The sequence below is a fragment of the Zonotrichia leucophrys genome, chromosome 1A (genome assembly GCF_028769735.1).
Source record: "Zonotrichia leucophrys gambelii isolate GWCS_2022_RI chromosome 1A, RI_Zleu_2.0, whole genome shotgun sequence".
Lineage (NCBI taxonomy): Eukaryota > Metazoa > Chordata > Aves > Passeriformes > Passerellidae > Zonotrichia > Zonotrichia leucophrys.
In genome coordinates this window covers 22733796-22751279 of record NC_088170.1, presented here as the reverse complement: position 1 = coordinate 22751279, position 17484 = coordinate 22733796, and the positions used below count along the sequence as shown (strand labels likewise).

At 38.9% G+C, this 17484-nt stretch overlaps 1 protein-coding gene across 10 annotated transcripts in view; it reads left to right on the top strand.

Moving 5' to 3' along the window:
- The window catches only part of GRIP1 (glutamate receptor interacting protein 1), a 307698-nt gene that overhangs the window by 153650 nt on the left and 136564 nt on the right, over nt 1-17484 (top strand). The window contains exon 1 of one of the 10 annotated variants that reach the window (XM_064701885.1): nt 4475-4650. The exons of the other annotated variants lie outside the window; for them this stretch is intronic. Within the exon in view, the coding sequence (XP_064557955.1) occupies nt 4596-4650 (55 nt within the window). The 5' untranslated portion in view covers nt 4475-4595. Of the gene's footprint in view, nt 1-4474; nt 4651-17484 lie in introns of those variants that run through there. 10 annotated transcript variants of the gene reach the window in all.

Genomic DNA, 17484 nt, shown 5'->3' with positions numbered 1-17484 from the left:
TACAAAATCTTTATGTGTTCAGATTTCATAATATTTCATTTCAATTTTCTTATGCAGGTAGATCCAGCAGATATCACTGTGTCTTCCTGACACATGAAGCATTCAATATCTGCATTGCTTTCTCGTTGCTTTCATGTTTGACTGATGCTGTTGTTTGACTACATGTTAGCCCTCACTGAACCCCATGGGCTGGCTTTCTTTAGAGGTCTGGCTCTGTGGTGAGCACTGCTGTGACCAAGTGAGTTCTCTGTGGTGTATCTGCTTCTGTGTGGCCACACACAAAACAGGAGCACGTGACATCCAAAACCAGTTATAGGAGCTCATGTGGACAAATCCCCTGAAAAGTGAAAGAGGGGATGGTGTGGAACTGGTTTTAAGGTGTTGTTCAGTCACTGTATGAAAGGAAATGTTCGATACAGCATGAATGGAATTGTACTTGTAGGTTGCCTTCCAGGGATATATATTCCTGTGAAACAGAAGGGTGTGTACTCTGCATACAAAGTTCATTTTTTAAAAACTCTTTTTTTCCCCCCAAACACAATTTCATATTTTGCAGAATTTGTACTCTTCATTGAATACTGGTTCTTTACAGAAATTTCCTCATTGTATCTAATTGCCACCCTGTATAAAGATTGTAATCTTCAATTTAATTTAGAGAAATTTCATTACTTTTTTTTTTTATCCTACAGAAAAGTGTAATAAATAGTAAAATTTTTGATTCATTTATTTCAGCTAATGTGATCTGATAAGATTAACCAGAAGTTTGTGTTAAATAGGATGCATATATTACACTGCCTGTCTTATTGCATGAAAATATAAGCTTCTTTCATCTAGGGACCTTCTACTGAGTACTTATGAATAAAAATTCAGTTGATAAAGTATTTGTGTGTTATATATATTCTAGATTTATAAATAATCTTTCAGACTCCTGAAAAAAGGAGTGAGTGCAGCAATAAAAATGATACAAATTTATGCTACTGCCCAGAAGGATCACAATGAAAAAAGATTTTTACAGATGAGTCCAGAGAAAATTGTGACTAAATATGTAGCTGAATTAATTAATAAGGAAGAAATCTAATTACTAAGAGTTTAAGCTGTGTTATATGGACTATTAATAATTTTTTAGTATGTCTGAGGGTTTTTGATTTCCTGATGTTAGATACCTTTTTGGTTTTACCTCCTCCCCCATTTTTCCTCCTGAAACCAGTTAATTGCAGCTACAGAGTTGAATGAATGACACTTCAGCAAATGATGGCTGTCTTTGAAATGTTGAAACATTTAAAAATCACAAAATACTGATTGTGGTAAAAATTTATATGTATTAATATATGAGGTATAGGTAAATTAATTTCAGGAGTTGGGCTTTGGACAAGAACAGTTCTGTTAATTCTCGTGATTGTTGTCCTAAAAGAAGGTGATAAAACCACGTCTGTCATGAGTGAATATTTTAGAAATTGTTCCAAAAAGTGGATCTTTTCTAGACCTAGCAAAAATGAGGAAAAAATATGCAGTACATACAATAGATCATTATGTTCCATGTTGTATTTGAAGTATGTATTCTTTGTCTTCTGAAACCTTTTTGAGAAATTCAAATCTGTACACAACCTCCCTTGGCAAGGACAGAAAAATTGTCTGAAGAAACAAAAGCAAAAAATTATCCTATTGACTTGGTTGGAAGTGACTATTGCAGTGCTTCAGAGGCTGTTTAACATACACACCATAATCTAGAAGTAGTAAACAATACAATAAGCTTTTTGGATCAAGGAATGCATGTATCCTTTCACTGTTAGTAAAGCTTTGTCTGACCAAGTCTGCTGCTGATTTTGCATATATATCACAGTTTCTGTACAATTATTACAGTTTTGCACATTTCTACTTAATCCTGTTGGGACTCAGCATTTCCTTACCTAAAGGCTTGATTTTTCTGAAGCCTGAAGTCTGTCTTTTGCAGGCTCTTAGCTCTGTAAGTGTCCTCTGGTTTGCACCCTCTGTCAAAGGAGCTGAACCAGGGTAAGTCATGAAGTCAGATCACAAAAGCAATAAGAAGTTCTTCCTCGTGGTGTAGCTACAACCTCTTGCCATTTTCTGCCCAGCAGAAGTCGAAAATGATTGTATTGATTAAAATTGCACAAAAGTGGACTCTTGATTTGAGACCTGCTCACCAAAATCATCTTCTTTTGAAGGGCAGAAGGAACACTGCAGGCTCATCCAGCCCCGATGTTGGCAGGTGGTTCCAAGGTCCATATCCAGAGGTGGGACTGGAGACCTTGCTGCCTGGAGTAGACAGTACTGACCCCACAGCTGGCTGGGAAGGATCAAAGGACAAACGTTAGGGCAGCCAAGCTATCATCTTGGCAGTATCTTCTGGTGGCCCATGAGTTAAGGGCAAGTGTTCAGACTGGTCTGCCTGGGTCCAGCAAGGCTTATGGCATTGAGGACAGGCATCTGGCAGATGAAAAGGCTGTAAAAAAAGATTATGGATGCTAATCTGCAGAAGGAGAGCAGCAAGTTCAGGCAGCTTTGGCATCTCAAACACCTGAAAGAGCTTGAACAGGGCCTGTGTGCTGAGCCATTGCCTTTGGTTTCTGGAACAGATTTTCCAGGGGAGCAAGGAGAAAACAAAACAGGTATGGGGTGGTATTTATTGGTATTATTGTTGTGAAGTCCTGTTACCTGAGCAGGAGGTGGCAAGAAAGGGTGGTGGCAAATTTTTTTGTCTGAAAGCATATATTGGCAGAGGGAGAGAGCTACTTTATGGGAGAACAAGAACACACAACTCCTCTCCCCTTTCCTCTCCCTAATACTCCCAAGATTTTGTTTTCTTTCTGAACTGCTGAATTACACTGATATAAACCTCTACCTTCATTCACTGGTTTCACTCCTCTTTGTATGCTCTGTCCATCCTTGGCCAGAGGTCTGTGGTTATGAGGATGGAGCCATGAGTTCACACCTTCAGGTGCATCTGCTGTTCCACTGGCTGGGTTTTATGGCTCTCTGGTACCGGAGCAGCTACAAGAAGCAATAACAGGGTTGGTGAACGATGACTCGATTACCCCCATCTGGTTTTCATGACAATGAAATAAAATCAATTTTCACCAGCTCTGTCTAGGCAATTGCAATGGTGCTGATGGAGTGACCCTTGGAAATATGGCTGTTGCTCTAACCAATAAAACAAAAATAAGAAAAACAATAGTAATGGTAGTTGGAGCTGGACTGTGGGAAGCACAGAGCTGCTGATGCAGTAAAGAGAAGGCAGGGAGAGAGGAATAGCTCAGAGTGTGAGAGCTGTCCATGCTTTCTCCTGGCTTCGTGTAGCTGCTGGTAGAAGACCAGTGCATCATGACACTGGACCATAACATTAAATACAGTGATGGATAAAAGATGGTAGAAGAGAAACTAAGCAATTTTGTAATCAAAGCATGTGAGTAAGACAGAATATATGAAGACAGTTTTAAATACATCATTCAAGTGAAGCATAAATCTTGAGAAAGAAGTAATTCTCTTTTGTCTTAAAGGAGAGTATCTGGTGCGGGACTTGAGGTTTATGCATAGATTTGATGGGAAAAACTCTATGGAATATTTTGGTTTCCCTGCTTGGTTTTTAGAATGGATATGAGTTTTGTCCATAAGGGTGGTATGGAACTCTTGTGTAAGTGGTATGCTCTACTTCATAATTTTCTGAATTAATTGTAAAAGCAGATTAACTTGCTGTTTGAATCGACTTGAGAGGGCATAAAACTTGTGAGCTAAAGAAATCTTACAAATGGTGCAATATTTGGCCAATTCAGCTGCTCTAAAATCTGCTCTCTTCTTGCTTTAGTGAAGGCAGAAAACTCGATTCACTGTGTGTTTTCTATTCAGCATAATTTTATTTTGGTGTGATCAAATGCTTGGTGGTCCTGCCCACACAGAGCAATCCATCAATTCCCTCCACTCTCACCCTCCCCCTGTGGTCTGTGCTTCACCAGCTGTAATATACTTGTCTACAATTGTCAAAAAGCTTTCCTGATTATCAAATCAGGCTTCTTCTTTTTTCTTCCTTATAGATCAGTAGGATTAAATCTTTAATGTGCTTTGATTAGAATATTTCCATTTGAAATGGGCTCCTTCTCTCCCAGAAGTAGGATTCCTGGTGTTTTTGCCCTATTTATTCCGAGGAAACACTAAGGGAAAGGATAGATACGAGGAAGGAGGAGAAAAATCACCATGTCTTGTTGAAATGTGGGGCCCTTTGCCTGGCACAGCAACCATCACTCCCTGCAGGGTCAGGGAATGCGAGAGGCTGGGGGATGTGTCCCTCTAATATCCGCGTCTGTGTGTGCAGCTAGATGCTTTCTAGCCTGTAAAGAAATATGGCTTTTCAAGCCTGCATCTCCTCGTGCAGGTGGTGGTGACGGCGCTAGTAGTGAATGACACAGCTTTGCCAGATGACACGGAGCTGATCTCTGCATCAGCCAAGAGGAATTAAGCTTTGTCACTCCCCGCCGGGGCTACCTTTTGCCTGGTATGTGCGGGAGGAGGAATTCACAGGCTGCTGCTGCATTCACCCAAGCAGAGCCCCGAGCGTGCTTTGCCAGGGGAGGCAGGCAGCCAGAATGATAGCTGTCTCTTTTAAATGCCGCTGTCAGATCCTGAGGAGACTTGCTAAAGGTAACGTGCTTTCCTTCTTACTCAAGCAGGGGCTCCGTTGCGTCCTTCCAGAGACACAGCCTGATTTTTTTACTTTTAAATATGACCGTCCTTCCAATGTACTGTCAGGCAACAAAGAACTCCTGATACAGGAGGGTGTAGGAGCTCTTTCAATTAACATTCCTACATGTCCCAGGCTGTGGTTCTGCTAGGAGGATAATCCCAGGGTTTTTTTATCTTTTTCTTTTTTTTTTTTATTTTATTTTTGCTTATTGCTAGAAGGAGGATTTTTTTCCCAAGTGAAGTGCTAAAGTTATTGTGGGGTGTTGTCGTTTTGTATTTGTGCTAACTGCTGAGAGGCATCCCTCCTGGGTCAGTGCACGCTCTGCCTTACTGGGAACAACTGACACTGCTGTCCTGGACCTGTATCCAGGACGAATTTCTGTTGTTTCATGTCCTTTGTGAGCTATTTTTACCTGTGCTTTACATGCCAAAGGCTGTTGGATGTGATGAAGTAGGGATAGCAGCGTGTGTTTTTTCGGGCTGCACTCTCATATCACACTTTGGAAGTTAATTTGCCTGCTAGAGCAATATGCATTTTATCTTACTGTAAATCTTTGCAGTCTCTCATTTTACCGCTTGGAACTTTAAAATGCTACCCTGAGTCCTGTGTGATTGTTAACGCAGATAGATATGTGAAAACCTGCCTAATGCACCTTCACTGTTCAGAAATGAACGTACCTTATTTTCTAAAAATAACTTTTTTTTTTTTAAATCTGTTACGTTTGGTAATTTTTTCCTTCTTTGTGTAAAATGGTTGATTTGGGGTTTTAGCTCAGTGTTTTGATGGAAACTTCCAACATTGTAATAGCATTATGTGTCTGCAAATAAGAAGCTTCTATTTTTTATCTTGGGTGCTGTGAAATATTTAATGGCTGTTACTGTGCAGCTGGATATAGATCCATGTGTGAATGAAACTATTTTTATCAGCTGTCTTTGATTATTAGTCAGCATAGCTCAAAATCAATTACTGTTTTATTTTGCAGATGTATGAGAAGGTAGCATGCTAATACAATGAGATCAGTAATAGGAAAAGAGAGAAATACTGCAATCAAACTTATATAAGCATTTTCCTTTTATTTAGATTGCTCAGTTGGGGTCACGTTGTTCAAAACATAGAAACTTAAATATTTATTAGTCATCCTCTCAGTAGATTTGCTTCTCTTTCAAATCTGTGCCAGGTAATGCCTGTTTTTCTCATTTGTATAAAATGTTTCTATTCTGGTAGCTCTATTACATGTTTATCAGGTTGAAAGTCAGTGTATTCTCTTTTTCTGGTGTGAGCAGAGCAACCTTTTTGTCTGCTGATGTCTTTATCAGACAGATCTGGGCACTAATTTAGTTACTCACTGATGAGAGTTGTTGTTCCACTTAAATACAGTTGCCCTGTGAATAATCAATAATCTAATACATCATAGCCATCCTAATTATTTCATGCTTCCATCATTCAACAGAACTAGTGGCTAGTGGTTTTTTTCTCCTCTGAAATAATCTTAACTACCATTGAGACTCTTTGCTCCTCCCACTCCCTCCCAATAGGAACTGGCATGATACTATTGATTTTTTGCATTAGTGTGCGTTATGCCTGTCTCTGGTTGATAAAGAAAAAGACAGTCTAGAGGTATGTTCATATATCCTCCTGTAAGCCATATGCACACTGGACTGGCGTTGCTGTCCTAATTGACAGGTTCCTGAATTTTCACTGTTTTGAGTGGAACCTTTGATTTTTTTATCTAATTCTCTGGGTTTTTTGACGTTGTCATTTGCATCTTAGAAAACAGTTATGGAGTGCTCCACACAGCCTAGCTGAGGTCAGGGATGGACCTTCACATTATTACTGTGGAGAGGATTCTTGCCAACAGCTGGCAATCTCCTGCTGCTGTATCAGCTGGAATATCTCCTTTCCTTCTAACCTGCTAGTCATGGAGGTTTTCTGCATTCACTGAGTTCCTTAGCTCCAAAAGCAGTTTTCCTTGCTTTAGCATTTCCCTGCAGCCTGTCTCTGCTAGGGTCTTTTTCTTCTGCACTAATCCTGTAGCTTTGTGCAGTTCCCCAAAATAATTTCTTTACTGTCTTTCAGGCCCTACCGTGGTGCAAAGATACAAGTGTGTTGCACACTAGATTAGTGTCTTGTGTTTTTAATAAAAGATGTGCAGCTAACTATGCATCAAAATGTGGAAATATCTGTTTTGTATGTGTTGTGTCATTTTTCATGTCTCTCTTGACAAAGTAAGCTTGCAGCTTCATTTCCTGTTCTTTCAGATAGGGATGTAAACAGAAATGCCTCATCTGGGCAACTGAAGACTCTCTAAAAGTAATTATTTCCAGTAGAGAGGTGTTCAGGCAATATTTTATAACAATTGTACTCCCCTCTTCTTGTACTTCACCTTACCCTTTCAAAGCAAAAAGGAGAGGTTATTTTTGTGTTTCTTTGCATTGTTGCATGTACTTACTGTGTAATTGAAAAAAACTCTGGTGGGAGCCTCTTCAAGTGTTGTGAGCTAGTTTCAAGGCAAAAATATCACATAGTAGTGGGAATGCTCTCCAAAACCCAGGCAGTGACCCACTCCTTCCCATAGCTGTGAGTCAGAGCCTTACCTCTGCTATACAGATAACCCTTACCTCTCTTGACCTCACCTCCATGATCATCTTCAGATGGGAGCATTAGCCTTCTTCTTTGTCCTCTGCCTTCAAATTTACACCATTCATATGAGACAGGCACAATTATAGAATCATAGAATGGTTTGGGTTGGAAAGGATCTTCAAACATCTTCCAGTCCAGCCCCCTGCCCCTCAGTCCTGCTTCACTGCTGCCCATGCACTCCTTTTGTGCCATATTGCCTCTGTGGGTCCGAGGGCTACTGTGGCTGCTGCAGCTGCTGTACAGAAGCCTTCTTCTATATTTCCACTATACCAATCACCCCTCTTAAAGCAAAAGATGTGGCAAACAAGAAGTGCACAATAATTATTCATGCAGGAAATTTAGAAGACTATGAGATTAGGTCCTGTAATGCATATTACACTTCAGTTTTGTGAGTCTTTATTTTGGAGGTCAGTACATTTTCAGTAATGAAATTGTACATTACCAAGGTCAGACGGAGCTTCATGTTTGTGTCCATTAACAAGCAACCATGAGAGAAAAGTATTATGTTATTTGATGATGCAATTTGCAAGAACGATGCTGTGTGAGACTCTTCTCATAGCTGTGGAGACATGATTTGAATTTAGATCTAGTCTATCCAGTTAAGAACAACAACAACAAAAAAATCTGGTTTTTACACCAATGTGTTGTTTTTACACAAGTCTGTTGTTTCTATGCTATTTTTCCATTACGCATTTTTTAATAGCTATTAAAATGTTTATTGTGGATGAGAGTTTGTGCTGTAATTACCTGATTCCTTTCATTAATAAATATTTCACGCTTTTACTTTTGAGCTGAACTATTGCTGGGTCGATGCCTTTATTGTGATTATCTATACGTATTTGAATCTCTATGTGTATGTACACACATTTTAAGCAATGTTGGAGGTAGTTAAAAGGTTATGAAAAGAGAAAAGATATCTTTTTACCATACTAGGTACTAAAATTTGCTCTGAGAAGAGAATCTTATAATTTTTATATATTATTTTAATTTTTTATCTCCTTTCTATCCCAAAAGAGCACATTAAGCCAAAAGTTACATTAAGAATCTGAAGTAGTAGCTGCTTCTATAGTTTTCACTATGAGAAGTACTGGGCTCAGAGAGAATGGTAGCTTACATTTGGACCAAGTGAATATAAGGAAAGGCCACATTTGTAGTTGTAAAAGCAACCTCAAATCTGCACTTCGTGCAGCTGCTTGTATTGTAGGATTATTTTTTTGTGCTGTGGGGAAACACTAGGGTTTCCCCCCACCCAGTTTATTCATATAAGACCTTGGGCATTGAACAGTGTGCTGTGCATACCAAAGAGCCTGTGGTTTACATTGCATATGTATGCTAAATAAAATTTACAGTTATTATGTTAAGTAAAACAGTGAGCAATATACATATATAGCATACAATAGCGAAAAGTTGCTGAAATGTGTAAGCTGGTCAGGTTTACAGGTAACTTAACCACTTTATAGTTTAAAAATTGCCTTTCAAGTAGTGCATTACAACGCCTTGGCTGTGGCTAATTGATGTATGGACACGTTTGTTTTTTCCCTTTATTAGCTGGAAGAACAGCACTTTTAGGAAGCTGTGTCTGTAGTATAAAGTTTCTCACAGAAATGGGTCTTTTCGTTAGAGTCAGGAATGCAGTTCTGTACGTACACAGATGAGTGAAGTTATTCTGAATTTTATTATAATGGAAACAGAATAGGAGCACTCTGATAAAGATGTCAGCTGTTGTTACACAGGGCAGAGCGTGAGGAGCTGAGTGGAATGCCTCTCACCCATCAAAGCTTTATAGCCTATCTTCAGGATAATTTATCACCCACTGCGCATACAGATCCTTTCTGCAGACATATATTTTTATTCTCCCAGTATGTTTCCAATACAGCGAGATAAAGCAAGCTTTAAAGGCAAGATGCTGCACTCCATTTTACAAGATGATCAGTTATCTAAAAATTGGATTGGGGCCTAAAGCATCAAAGGATGAATTCTGAATGTAGCTGGACGTAGGCTGTACTCTGCCTTGCGCACAAGCAACTGCAACACACACAAAGCCACAATTTCTTTTTTAAAGAATGAAATTAAAATTGAATGTTAGAGAGTTGACATTAAAGCTATATAGTATTTTATTACAAACTTGCTAGTGTTTTAGAGACTCATCCCTGGTCACCAGCCTTTGACTTATTTTAATAGTAACTCTGATTATGTGATCTCTTTTTGCCAATAAATTGCTTATAGAAATACAAATTTAACTACTAGAACCGAGTAAACAGCTTGCTTTGAATGAAGTAAAAATCACAAATAACAATATCTCTAGGGGCATTTAAATGTCTTAAAATGTTGAAAATTGTTTCTCTGTCTTTTTAAAATTATTTCTGAAGGTTCAGAAAACTTGTGTCTGATAAGTTCAATAAATAGGCAGTCAGTAAGGATTTGTTGGCTTTGTGCATTTGGTTGGAGTTTCAGGAATACACTTTGAAGTTTTTCATACTTAACACCTGTTTATCCAATTTGTCCATATTTCCAAGTTTTTTGCATTTTATTTCTGAATGTGACTTCTGTGCTTCTTCTGATTTAGTAAACAAACTACAGTGAAAGAATAAAAAGTAGTAGAAAAATCTGGAAAATTTGTTTTCCACTAGCATGTTGGAACTTCAGGGCCACCTCCAGAGTTGCAGCCCTTCCTCAGGCGTTAGTGGGGACTTCATGAGAGGACAGGAGAGAGTCCACAGGGAAGAGCTGTGGACCTCTGTTAGCAAGGGAAGATATTGCTCTCAGTGCTTGGCATGTAGTAAATACAATTTTAAAAACAACCAGAACAAAAGCATTCCTTAGTACTACTTGGAATTTTTTGTTTTGTTAAAAAAAAATTATTTTGTTGCAAGACTTGTTTGTCAGATAAGGAAATGAAGGCAAAGAGTAGCTGCAACCTGTTTTGTGTCACTCTCCATGCTGGTCTTGGGGATAACCCTATCCTCCTATTCCCATTTGTTCATTGCTGGTTAGGAACAGTTACAGAAGTTGGCAAAGACTGTGAGATTGCAGAGAAGACCCTGCATGACTTCTTCACTTCTAGATTTTTCACCAATTTTGACTTTTTTATTTGCACCTAAGAATGCCTTTGCCCAGGATTGTTTTAGGATTGCTTTGAAATTCTAAGTGCCTGCATTGTGATTGCTGAAGGAGAGGGAGAGAGATGAATTTTTGTTGTTCCTTTAGAAGATGTTCCTTCTATAATTGGTATTTAGGCTTTCCAGCACTGAGTATATGAAGAACAAAAGAGGCAGATTTATTATATTTAATGAGCATTATTAGTTCGCAATATTGTCTTTTTGTTCAAAAGAATTCTTTGAACGTATTGTTGTAAGAAATAATGAAAGGAGAGAGGATTTTTTCTTCTAGAGCAAGCCAATCACAGTTCAGAAGTTCAAGCAATATTTCTTCACCACTAATATATTCAAGAACTGGCAAACTCTTTATTAATTATTCAGGATGATCTGAAGTACAGAGACATACTAACCAATCTATGTGATGCTTTGACAAAAAAGAAACACATAAAAATACTTTCCAAATCTAGCACGTACTAGTTAAAGTAGGAGCACTGCTGCAGCCCTTATGGTTTGAGGGTGTGTGTATGGCTGGAGTTTTGCAGAGAAATTTTTTAGCTTAGATAAACGGATATAATTGTAAGCAGGCGCCTGTAGGGTATGAAGAGAAAGCTGAAGTCATATCAAGAGATGGAAGTGGCCATTAGTTATCTTTTATCTATCAGATTTACCAGCTGGTGTCTGATGTGGTTACTCTGATATCTGATATATACATATGGAAAACATTGGAAATGTTTTTTCTAGTATGTGTAGTACTACCTAGATGTCTTGGGAATATATTGCAGGCTGAGGCTCCAGGTGGAAATGGGCTCTGGTTCCTTGTGTGAAGAACAGACTCATTCTCTCATGAGCTTTATATAATCTTAGTCTGGGGGTCTGTTGAATCTGAGGAACAGTGTGCAATAGGGTGAGAGCATACCTGCCTTCTGAGGCAGATTTCTGCAGCTTAATCTGTCTCCCAGCATGGCTCTGCTTAGTAGTGCCCCATCTGCATTTCATATTGTGCAGCTGCTGATGTGCTTCTGCCATGGGAAGGTCCTGCTCTGGGCATAGCCCCTAGGCAGGCGAGTCTGTCTCTGTCAGCGCAGGTTACAGCACCTCTGCAAGCAGCTGTCAGTAAATCAGCAAAGGATAATCTCATTTCTTCTGCCATATCTACATTCCCTGCAGGAGTTCTACTGGCCTGGGGAGATGGCTGCTCAGCTGGGCATGCAGGGAGGACTGTCCTGGTTGGAGGATATCACAAAGGGCCAAGTTTTAGCCAGTTGCAAACAAAAAGAGAGTGGTTCATAACAATGTTCTTTTTCTCCTCAAGGGGAAAAAAAAAATCAAAATTTTAAAATTTATTTATTATCTAAATTAATGGAACCTTCTGCATCAAAACTGATTTACCTCAGTGTTACCACAACCACCATGTCATTCCCTCACTCTCACAGAATCATTTAGGATCATTTAGATTGAAAAAGACCTCTAAGATCATTGAGTCCAACCATTGACACAGCACTACCAAGTCCACCATTAAAACATGTCCCTAAATTGCACACCTAGACTTCTTTTAAATACCATATCCCTGGGCAGCCTGTTCCAGTGCTTGACAACCTTTTCCATGAAGGAATTTTTTGTAATATCCAATTTAAGTCTCTCCCAGCACAACTTGTGGCCATTTCCTCCTATCCCATTGCTTTTTCCTTGGAGAAGAGACCAACCTACCTGTGTACTTTCAGGTAATTGGAGAGAGCGATGAGGCCTGAGCCTCTTTCCTCCAGGCTAAACACCCACAGCTCCCTCAGACTTGTCCTCCAGAGCCTTCACCTGCTCCATTGCCCTTCTCTGGACGCACTCCAGCACCTCAGGGTCTGTGCTGCAGTGAGGGGCCCAGAACTGAGCACACGATTCAAGGTGTGGCCTCACCAGTGCTGAGTACAGGGGACAGTCACTGCCCTGGTCCTGCTGGACACACAGTTCTGATATTTCAGAAGCTGCAGGCCGAGTCCTGTTGGCATCTTGCAAGTGTATGAATTTCTCAAGATACTCATCCTTTATGCCTCCATTCTTCTTTTGGGCATTTTCTTTAAAGCAGCACTCCTATAATATTTCAGAACCTTTTAAGACTTTGGGCAAAAGTTAATGAAAGCTTCGGCCCAGAATGTTGTTATTACAGAAAAATGAAAAGTATTATGTAAGTCTCCACTGCAACTTCAATCTTATCCCTTGAAGTTTTTATTAATGCTGTTGGGAATTATGCTGTTATTAGAAAAGGAGACTTCCCTGAAAGTGTATTGGGGCAGAAAAATTGCTCCAGATTGGACTGATTATAAAAAGACAAACACTAGACATAGTTTTGTGGGGGAAAATGTGTTACTGGAAATAGTGTCACATTTAACAGGTTTATTCTGCCTTAGCTTCTCAGCAGAGAATAGAGGAAGATGTTAAGCAGGGAAATACCAGCTATTCCAATGACTGCATTACCATAGTACTTTGGTAAATGTCACCAATAAAGCACAGTTTAAATCCATACTGCTCTTAAGGAAACATTTATACTTTTAGTGAACTAGAATTTGACAGCTCTGTCTGGCAGAAGAAATTGTTTCTGGCACTTAGTTTTGGTTGGCCAATAGTTTAACTGTTTTTAGTTAGATTATTTGTTTAGTTTTGTTTTTCTGGGCATCCAGTATGTGTTGTGACCTCTTAGAGACCAGCACAGATTTGCAAATAGACTGTGGGCACGTTCTCTGCTGTATCACAGGACAGTGATGATTGACGAAGATGGAATTTCCTACCATGACAAGAGGCTTAAGTTTTGATGTATCATTTCCTTCTCCCCAGAAGTCCAAAAGGAGGGTGCCTTTAAGTATTTTAAGCTTTCCAGTGACAGGGTTTATATGGTTTTTTCCCTTTACTGACATGCTTACACACATAAATTTCTGTAGACCTAAGATAATGTGATATTGTTATATCACCTCTGGGTCAGGAATTCATTTTGCTGAACCTGAGCATAAACTTAGTGCAGATTTTGTTTCATTGAGCTAAAAGGAGTTAGGAATTGAGATTAAACCTGACAGCCTGAGCTAATGTGTAATATGAACAGTTCTTTTTTACTGGACAAAAAAAAAAACCAAAAAAAAAAAACCAAAAACAAACCAAAAACCTACACAAGGCTTGAAAGCAAAAAGAAATTACATTCTTAAAAAATAAACAGACATAAAAATTTTTATTTAATAGCTGTTTCCTCAAAGAATGAGGAGGAACAGAGAAAATGGGAATTTTAGTTTAGGTTTTGTTTTACTACTTAAAAAAAAAAAAAAAACAGCAGGAAAGTGCAGGGTTGGTGGGGGAGTTCCTTGGGAAGTTCAGCAGTCCAGAAGATTGTCTAGTTACATTTTGTCTCTGTTTTCACCCTGGAGCTGTGTAATGCAGTGATAAATGTGCCCCAAGGCCACTTTTACTCAGTGTTCCAGAGCTTCCAAGGCAGCAGGAGCCTGTCCTGATGCACAAGTGGAAGGTAGGTCGTGCCTTAGGAAGTGCTTGAGTTCCTTTGTAGAAGAATGCAGTTTCCTCTCCAGTGCTGCTGTTGTGGACCTTGTCAGGACGGTTCAGGCAAGGCCACCAAGGCAGCAGCAGCTCCTGCAGACGCCCTGTGAGGGCCGCTTTCTATGCACATATGCTATGTAATATTGAAGAGCAGCTGCTCGGTGTTGGCTGACAGCTGCACTGAGGTAGGAGCTGTAGCCCCAGGGAGTAAGGCTGACTTCTTTTTTGCTGCATCTGTGGCAGTAGTGCAGTGTGGAGATCTCCTTTGTCCAGTGTAACAGAAAATCTTCATCACTTACTCCCTGCAGGAATGTGAGTATAAACTCTTCCCTTATTTTTCATGAGGTTCACATCCTCACAATTTATCCAGACTGAGAACTTGGAGTTGTTGGGCTGGGATGTGCCCAGTACTGAGCTTTTCAGCTGTCTCCAAGATTTCATATCTCAGTGTAGCTGTAATTGAAATGTTCATTAGCAGTTCTAGACAAGTCAGTTTGACTTTTAACACATATTTCAGACCTGCTCTGTTCCTACAGTACACTGTGTGCTTTGGTGATTTTTTTTTTTACCGGCCTGTCAAAAAAAGTGCCTTTACTTTTGCAAATACGTAGCTGGGTAGAGGAGATCTCAAAGGTAGTTCTGAATCCAGGCTATTTCTTTTTCATAGTTTCCAAGAGAATAGGGAAAAAACTTCCAAACATTTTCCTGATTTCTGCCTTTGGACAGTTAGGAAAGTTGGACCTTCTTGAATGGGCATTGGCCATGTGGACCATTTTGAAGGGGTTTGCATGTTGTGTCTGCACATCCAGTGCATGTTGAAAGCTCCAGGCCAACATGCTGAGGCAATTATTCAGTTTATCAGGGGTTCAAGTAATACCCTGGATAGCATATTATAATAGATGTCTTAAAATACATCTGTGAGATAACAACTGTGTATAGGAAACTTTGAAGTTACTTTGATGGCATCTTCAGTAGAGAATTTTAAGCAATATGATGCTGATCCTGATTAAATATTATGGACAGGTGCCTTAGAAGCAATTAGGACCCGAGTTGACACTTCCAGCATAGTGTCCCACTGAAAGGAGCATTCAGCACCATTGTGCATCCACTCAGATGCTTGTTCACAGCATAGTAAGTTTCTCTCCTTCACATATTGCTCATGAATTATGCAGGAGCCAAAAAATTACTGTAATGAGCTCCCCCACCAACTATTTAATCATAATTCATCATAGAGTAATGAAGTAAGTGATATTTCCTGTGATCTTTTCACAGCAAGTTCTACTGTCCATGTTACCATAAAAAGAAACGAGCAGGGGGATGGTGTTGGAAAGGGCAATTGGCTTGTGTTTATGTTGGTTCCCCATAAGTGCCCCAGTCTGTCCCACAGAGACATCTTTGTCATGCCAAAAGGTACCAGAAGAGGTGGAGCTTAGTAACCTGCTTGAAACATGGCATTTTCAGACATTTGAGTGATTAATGGTTATCTGAAAGTATTTTCAGATTCTTTTTATTAATGTGGTTTTCTGCTTGTTTTCTTAAGCTGTTAAAAGTTATACTTTCAGATATTTTGTTGAGATTTCCCTATAAGCCCAGGTTTGAGAATCAAAATGTAATTTAATTTTTTTGATTTAATTCTGTTAACATTTGTTGTTCATTGTGATTGAATGTAAAGAAAGAGGAAAAACGATGATTTAAACTAAAATCATTGTGTTTCTTATCCAAGAGCAGAAGATCTATCTAATGTGTTGTATATCTACACTGCTTATCTTTGAGACATCAAATGCAGTGATATGTGAAGCCTGTGCCTTTACAGATGGAGGCAGAGGAATATCTGAAGGTGTCAGAAATTGTGGTGAATAGCAGAAGGATAGAGTAGGCAATTAGTGTTCAGAAACAAACTGCAAGATGGTTAGTGTTGATTACAAAGCTGAAGATAACACATCAAGTGACTCTTGCAAAGTTATCATGAACAATTTACAAACTCAGAGGAAAAAATCTCTATATAATTCTGACAAAACATAATGACAAAGCTTAATGGGCAGTGACAGCAGAAAAATTCAATGAGGGACCCATGAGCTATTCACAGTCCATGCACTATTTTCAAGGGGCCTGAAAATGAAATCAAGAAAAGCAAACTTCTGTTCTGCATTTAATTTTCGCTGTGACGGAAAATACTAAAACAACTGAAAAATCATTAAAAATGGAGCATATATGTGTTTGTGTAAATATACAGGTGTTTACATACACACATATGTGGACACATACATGCAACAGCTGTCTTACTGCTGAAGCCAGAGGTTATAGCTAACAGTTCAAATCCCAAATCATTGCAATAAAATATTTGAACAATGCAGGAAGGAATACATTCTAAATTTTAATTTCCTTAGAATTGTGAGATAAATCTAGAACAGTAATTTTCACTGCAACCAGTCACATAACTATTGTTGCATATCTGTAAGCAAAAAGATTAACATTTGCTGTATCTGTAAAGATGATTTTTAATAGGTTATTCCAGAGTATAAAAAAATAGCATGAGAAAGAGTGTTGCAGGACATTTGAATAGTTAGTTCCAAATTCATAATTCTTAGAGAGCTGAAGTTATGAGAACTAAGAGATAGCCACCATTCTTCCAATTTGGATGGTAAATATAAAATAAGTAAAACATAGTAGCTTTACAGCATGTAACAAAAGATGAATAAAATTCTGTTCACTACATAAACATCATAAAGCTTGAAAAATGGTAGCTAAACTTTCTTCCTTAGGAGAGCTTTCTGGAAGACATACCTGCTACATACTTTATGACGTGGATCTCTCATTACCCTGCAGATGTGGAGGGGGAAGCATGTCTTCACTGTTAAGGTTTTTTAAATTTTAATTAAGAGTTAAGATGAACAAAATCAAACCTCCTATTTCAAGATCAACTTTGTCTTGAATAGGAAGAACAGCAAACATAGATTATGTAAGCGAAACAGAGAGAATGTGCTTGGATTAAAGCTTCTTCATCCTTGTTTGCAGTCAGGGATATCCAGGAATGTTCTCATGCAGAGAGCGTGAAGCTCATACATTTTTATCTGAGCAGCTGAAATACAAAGAATATATGGTAATTTATTCTCTTTGCTGGTTTTCATTACAAGGGTTTTTATTCTTGGTAAGCCTTTCCTGCAAAGGGGAATAGTCTTCCTGTAAATGTAGGTTTTGTGACATGAATCCATGGGGACTGTCTGTCTGATTTGAAGTTGCTAATGGATTCGGCATATTGCTGAAGCATTTGCTCATCTAATACCACCTCCTTGAATCATGAATTACATTCAGGTTTTGTTCTTGGCCTCCTTCTCTTCAGCTTCTCCTTTCGTGGTGTCTGTGCCAATGAGCACATCCAAATCTATTTCTCTGTTTCTAATCTTACTGGTCCAGATTTGGTTTTGAAAGCATTCTGTGTAGCTGTTCCAACAAATTTTGGAGAACCAAAATTGTAGGTGCAAATGCTGAAAATCTGAATGCGTACTATGCTCTAGCTCCAGGTGT